General features: G+C 44.4%; 2 protein-coding genes across 2 annotated transcripts; both read right to left on the minus strand.

The window, feature by feature from the left end:
• Window positions 1-989: 989 nt before the first annotated feature.
• Window positions 990-1,616, minus strand: LOC107633168 (uncharacterized). The gene has a single exon (XM_016336805.1). The coding sequence runs from the start codon at window positions 1,614-1,616 to the stop codon at window positions 990-992; it is 627 nt and encodes a 208-aa protein (XP_016192291.1).
• A 2,141-nt stretch (window positions 1,617-3,757) lies between these two features.
• Window positions 3,758-4,525, minus strand: LOC107633169 (uncharacterized). The gene has a single exon (XM_016336806.1). It carries the CDS (start codon window positions 4,523-4,525, stop codon window positions 3,758-3,760), a length of 768 nt encoding a protein of 255 aa, XP_016192292.1.
• Between the last annotated feature and the right edge of the window lie 2,121 nt (window positions 4,526-6,646).

Consider the following 6,646-nt stretch of genomic DNA (forward strand, 5'->3'; position numbering starts at 1 on the left):
CAGATAGGAGAAGAGAAATAAAAGGAAGAGATACGAGAGAATGTGGGGCCGCCGGAGGTGGTGATCGGCGGTAGGTGATGCCGCCGGTGGTAGTTAGCGGAGAGAGGGTGATAGGAAGGGGTGAAGAAGAAAGGAAGAAGGAATAGAAGAAGAAAATGGAAGAAGGAAACTCAAACAGGGTACGCTGCACTATAAGTGGCGTCGTGGAAACGACGCGTGCGCGCCATATGCGCGTACGTGCGGATGAGCGGGAAAAAAGAGGGACGCGCGAGTGCCATCCACGCGTACGCGTGGGTTAGTAGACTGGTAAAGGGCGCGTATGCACCAAAGCACGCGCACGCGTGGAGGCTGTTGCGTGTTTCTTATAGTGTTCACGCGAGGTTCGTACAACTCTCGGGTTTCATGTACCAGGGCTGGCACGCCAAGCAACCGACGCGTACGCGCCATAAGCGCGCACACGTGGATGGGAAGGGAGGAAAGATGACGCGTAAGCGTGCCCCACACATACGCGTGGGTTGGAGTTACGCGTTTCGCACAGTGTTCACGCGATGTTCGCGCAACTCTTGGGAAAATGTACCGAGAGTTGCAAATGTGCAATCGACGCGCACGCGTCTGTCACGCTTACGCGTGGATGCCTTTTTTTTCATACACATGAGGAGAGTCAATTAAAGCACAAAATTGGTAGTAATGCATGCTAAAGGGGTCAAAAACATCAAAAATACCATGTAACACTCAACCTTAAGCATTTCTTCAACATCTCAATTCAATCAAACTATTATCAATGGACTCCTCATGAACAATTTAGCACAAAATTCAAGCAAAAAGCAATTATACTAAGAACAAACTCACAAGTCAAGCAATCACAAAAGCACAAAGACTCAAAAAAAGGCTATGTACAATGAACTAGAAACAAAGAACGATCATACCGTGGTGGGGTGTCTCCCACCTAGCACTTTTATTTAACGTCTTTAAGGTGGACAGTCATGAGCTCAAATCTCCTCGCCTTTGGGTGCGTCCTCAAGAAGGAATACTTCAACCTCTTTGTTGCTTTTCATCTTCTCTCCATGGTGTAGCTTTAGATGATGACCATTCACTTTGAAGAAGTTGGGGCTTGAAGGGTGCCTTAGGTGGTAGACTCCATATGGTTCCGCTTTCTCCACTCTATAAGGACCTTCCCACCTTGACCTCAACTTTTCGGGCATCAACCTCAACCTAGAGTTATAGAGGAGAACTAACTCTCCCACTCTAAACTCTCTTTTTCTAATGTTTCTATCGTGCACCGCTTTCATCTTCCCCTTGTAGAGCCTAGAATTCTCATAGGCTTCCAATCGAAGGTTCTCAAGCTCCACTAACTGTAACTTCCTTTCAACTCCAACCCCAAATCCGGTGTTGCACTCTTTTACGGCCAAATACGCTTTATGTTCTATCTCTACCTGGAGATGGCAAGCCTTCCCATAGACCAACCGGAATGGGCTCATACCGCTTGGCGTCTTGTAAGCGGTCCGGTAGGCCCAAAGCGCATCGCCGAGCTTAGAACTCCAATCCTTCCTATGAGGCTTCACAACCTTTCGAAAATATACGCTTGATTTCCCGATTGGAGACTTCGGCTTGGCCATTTGTTTGGGGGTGGTATGCCGTGGCCACTTTATGGATGATGCCATACTTCTTCATTAAACTTGCCATCCTTTTGTTACAAAAGTGTGAGCCTTGATCGCTCACAATTGCTCGTGGTGATCCAAAGCGGCAAATAATGTTATTCCGAACAAAAGAAAGCACTACATTAGCATCATCAGTTCTAGTGGGTATTGCCTCCACCCACTTGAAAACATAGTCAACATCTAGAAGAGTATACATGAAATCATTAGAATTTGGAAAAGGCCCCATAAAGTCAATACCCCAAACATCAAAAATTTTCCAAAACAACATTATTTGTTGGGGCATCTCATTCTTCTTAGAGATATTTCCAAACCTAAGGCATTGTGGACAAGAGCTACAAAAGAGAGATGCATCTTTGAAAAGTGTAGGCCACCAAAATTCGCAATCCAAGACCTTCCGAGCCGTCCTTTGAGGACCAAAATGGCCACCACCCTCGGAAGAGTGGCAAGCCTCCAAGATAGCTTGATGCTCGGATTGTGGTATGCACCTTCGAATTACTTGATCGGCACCACATCTCCATAAGTACGGGTCATCCCATACATAATATTTGGAATTGCTTTTAAGCTTATCCTTTTGAAGTTGAGAGAAATCGGGAGGAAAGGTGTGAGCAACCAAGTAATTGGCAATAGGTGCATACCAGGGGATAACTTCGGATATTTCTAGCAAGCCCTCAAGAGGGAAGGTATCATTAATAGGAGTGGAATCACCCTTTGTGTGCTTAAGGCAACTCAAGTGGTCCGCCACTAAGTTTTGCGAACCACTCCTATCTTTTATTTCAAGGTCAAATTCTTGCAATAGCAACACCCATCGTATCAACCTTGGTTTGGATTCTTTTTTGGCCAACAAATATTTCAATGCCGCATGATCCGAGTATACTACCACCTTGGAGCCAAGTAAATAAGCCCGGAATTTATCCAAGGCAAAGACAATAGCTAACAATTCCTTCTCGGTGGTAGTATAATTGGATTGCACTCCATCTAAAGTCTTAGAGGCATAGGCAATGACATAAGGAATTTTACCCTCGCGTTGAGCTAACGCCACTCCCACCGCATAGTTTGAGGCGTCACACATGATTTCGAATGGTCTAGCCCAGTCTGGCCCTCTCACTGTGGGAGCTTGGGTCAAAGCAATTTTGAGCTTGTCAAATGCCTCCATGCACTTTTCACTCAATTGAAATTCCACATCCTTTTGCAATAATCAAGAGAGAGGTAATGCTACCTTACTAAAGTCCTTAATGAATTGCTGGTAAAAACCTGTATGTCCAAGAAATTCACGAACTTCCCTCACAGAAGAGGGGTAAGACAAACTAGAAATAACATTGACCTCTGCCGGATCAACAGAGATCCCATCATTAGAGACAATGTGCCCTAAAACAATACCTTGTCTAACCATAAAATGGCATTTCTCAAAATTTAACACATGGTTTGATTTAGTATAACTCTCTAATACTTTTGCAAGATTGTCTAGGCAAGGATCAAAGGAGTCCCCATAAACACTAAAATCGTCCATGAACACCTCCATGCATTGCTCCAAAAGATCCGCAAATATAGTCATCATGCACCTTTGGAACGTAGCCGGTGCGTTGCACAAACCAAATGGCATTCTTTTATACGCATACATTCCGAAAGGCCATGTGAAGGTTGTTTTTTCTTGGTCTCCGGGAGCAATGTGGATTTGAAAATAACCAGAATATCCATCTAGAAAATAGTAATGAGATTTACCACATAGGTGATCAAGCATTTGATCGATGGAGGGCAACAGAAAGTGATCCTTCCTAGTGGCCAAGTTTAAGTGCCGATAGTCAATACATACGCTCCATGAGTTTTGAACTCTTGTGGCTATAAGCTCCCCTTGTTCATTCTTGATTGTAGTAACACCGGATTTCTTTGGAACCACTTGGATGGGGCTCACCCACTCACTATCCGAAATCGGATAGATAATGTCCGCTTCTAATAACCAGGTGACCTCCTTCTTCACAATCTCTAGAATGGTAAGATTTAGACGCCTTTGAGGTTATCAAATGGGTTTGGCTCCTTCATCTAAGAAAATTTGGTGTTCACATACTTGGGGGCTAATGCCAACTAAGTCCGCCAAGCTCCACCTAATGGCCTTCTTTTCCTCTCAAGATATTAAGCAACTTTTTCTCTTGGTAGGAGGTGAGCTCCCTTGCAATTATTACCGGGAACTTTTGGTTCTCCTCAAGAAAGGCATATTTTAGGTGGGTTAGGAGTGGCGTCAAATCCACATTTTGTTCATGACTTGGCACTTTGTCTTCCGGTATCATCAGAGGTGATAAGGCATCTTCTTCACATACATGGGAATTCGCCACGCTTGGGTCTTGAATCATACTCTTCCCATCAACATTATCTTGGTGAACCTCGGCTACAACATTATCAATCAAATCACACCGGATGATAGAGTGATCCTCCGGTGGATTTCTCATGGCTTCATCAAGATTAAAGCTCACTTCTCTTCCATCGATCTCAAACGAGTATGTGCCCGAAAATGCATCCAATTTGAACCGGGAGGTCTTCAAGAATGGCCTCCCAAGCAAAATAAATGATGTCCTACCGGAGTCACTAGGGGGCATCTTAAGAATATGAAAATCAATAGGGAAGACTAACCCCTTTATACTCACTAGAACATCCTCCGCTATATCAACCATGGAAATTATGTTTTTGTCCGCCAAAACAAATCGGGCGGCCAACCGTTTCAACGGTGGAAGCTTTAAGACCTCATAGACGGACAAGCGCATAATACTCACACAAGTGCCAAGATCACACATACAATCAACAAATTGGACTCCATCTACGGTGCAACTTACTAGGCAAGGGCCGGGGTCACCACACTTTTCCGGTACACCATCCATTAAAGCAGAAATTGAGCTCCCCAATGGAATAGTTTCTAATTCACAAATTTTCTCCTTGTTCATACATAAGTCCTTTAGAAACTTTGTATATTTATGCACTTAGCGGATAGCATCAAAGAGAGGAATGGTTACCTCAACTTTCTTGAACATCTCCATCATTTTGGGGTCTAACTCAACTTGCTTCTTGGTCTTCCTTGCCAATGTAGGAAACGGAATTGGAGTAGCTTCTTGCACGACATCCCCATCCTTAGAGATTCTGCCCCTTGGTTAAGCAATCACGTCTTCCACTACCTCTTGGGCCTCATCCTCTTCTTCGACTTCTTCTATCTCAACCACATCCTCATCTTGGACGACCTCTATTGGACTTGGCTCTTCATAACTTCTCTCTTGCAATTTGGTGCCAGGCCTCAAGGTGATGGCATTTATGCCACCCTTGGGGTTGGGTAACGGTTGAGAGGGTAAGGCACTTGATCTTGAGGGTTAAACATTAGAGGTAGAGGTAGAGCTTGAGGGGGGGTTCCATTTGGGAAATAAAGGCTTGGAGCGTGGAAGTAAGACCGGTAAGGCTTGAGACAAGTGTTGTTTGAAGCTCCTTTTGTCCTTGGAGGATTGAGCGGAGTGTCTCATCTTGGTTGGAAGAAGGAGAAGGATAAGTGATTTGGGGGGCTTGTGATTGGTTGGGTGGCAGTGCTTGCCTTTGATGAGGTGCTTGGTAGGTTTGGTAGGCTCTTCCTTGGTTTTGGTTTTGGTATGGAGGGCTTTGTTCGTATCGATTTTGTTGGTTGTTGTTGTTGTTCAATCTTTGGTTTCCTCCATTGTCCCTTCCTCCTTGATTATAATTGTCCCTCCATCCTTTGTTGGAGTTGTCCCTCCATCCTTGGTTGGAGTTATCTTGCCACCCTTGATTAAAATTGCCCCCTTGTTGGTGATACCCTTGGTTTGGACAATTGTAGTAGGCATTAGTAGCCGCCAAGGTATTATCCTCTTGGAGGTTTGGGCATTCATCGGTGTAATGGGAGTAGCAAGAGCAAATTCTGCACACTCTTTGGGGGACCAATTGTTGACTTTGCTGTTGAGGGGGTGGAGGTTGTTGTTGATTAAGTTGGAGTTGCTTGAGAATGTTTGTCATTTCTCCCAAGGTCTTGGTAAGGGCGGCGGTCTCACCACTAGAAGAAACTTCATTTATGGCTCTTGGATGATGGTTTATTTGTCTAGCGTGTTGGGTGGACTCGGCCAAATCGGTGATCAATTGCCATGCCTCCTCCGCCATTCTATACTTTGTCAAGGAACCATTGCTTGAGGCATCCAAGAGGATCTTGTCTTGTGGTTTTATTCCTTGGCAAAAATAGCTAATCAACACTAGAGTGTCAATCATATGATGAGGGCATGAGTTAAGAAGTCTCCGAAACCTTTTCCAATACTCGTATAGAGTTTCCATTTCACCATGGACAATGCATGAAATTTCTTTCCTTAATCGATCGGTCACTTCCAGAGGAAAGAATTTATCTAAGAACTCCCTTCTAAGAAAATTCCAATCACCAACAATCTCATCGGGCAAAGTGTAAAACCACTCTTTTGGCTCTTCCCTCAAGTGAGAATGGGAAGGCAAACAACCAAATAGCAACCTCATCGGAACCCTCCCGCCTAGTTGTTGAACATACACTTTGAAAGTCTCTAAGGTGTCTAATAGGGTCTTGGGCGGAGATTCCATGAAACTTGGGTAGAAGATTAATTAAGGCGGTCTTGAGCTCAAAATTAGCATTTAACTCCAGATGACGCACATAAAGCGGTTGAAGAACAAAGTCCGGAGCACCGGCTTCCTTAAGAGTGACTCTCCTTGGAGCGGCCATAGTTTCATTACCTAGATCAATAGAAGAGGTATTAGTAGTATCGATGGAAGAGTGTATCGTTCCTTCTTCGAATGACGATTCCGATTCAACCTCGGATAAGGTTGGTGAATTGGTAGGAACCCTTTCACCACCTCCAAAGGCTAACCGTCTCCGAGCTTGCCTAATATGGAATAAAGTTCTCTCAATTTCGGGATCAAAAGTGTCTAAGCATGGATCCGGTAGTGAACACGTCATTTAATGGAAGAAGCATAGAGCTCATAACAATAAGATG

The sequence above is a fragment of the Arachis ipaensis genome, chromosome B3 (genome assembly GCF_059453495.1).
Source record: "Arachis ipaensis isolate K30076 ecotype BB chromosome B3, ASM5945349v1, whole genome shotgun sequence".
NCBI classification, from domain to species: domain Eukaryota; kingdom Viridiplantae; phylum Streptophyta; class Magnoliopsida; order Fabales; family Fabaceae; genus Arachis; species Arachis ipaensis.

What these genes read in the sequence shown, in the direction of transcription:
- LOC107633168 (XM_016336805.1), bottom strand. Translation starts at nt 1,616, where the DNA reads ATGGCCAAGCCGAAGTCTCCAATCGGGAAATCAAGCGTATATTTTCGA.
- LOC107633169 (XM_016336806.1), bottom strand. Translation starts at nt 4,525, where the DNA reads ATGGATGGTGTACCGGAAAAGTGTGGTGACCCCGGCCCTTGCCTAGTA.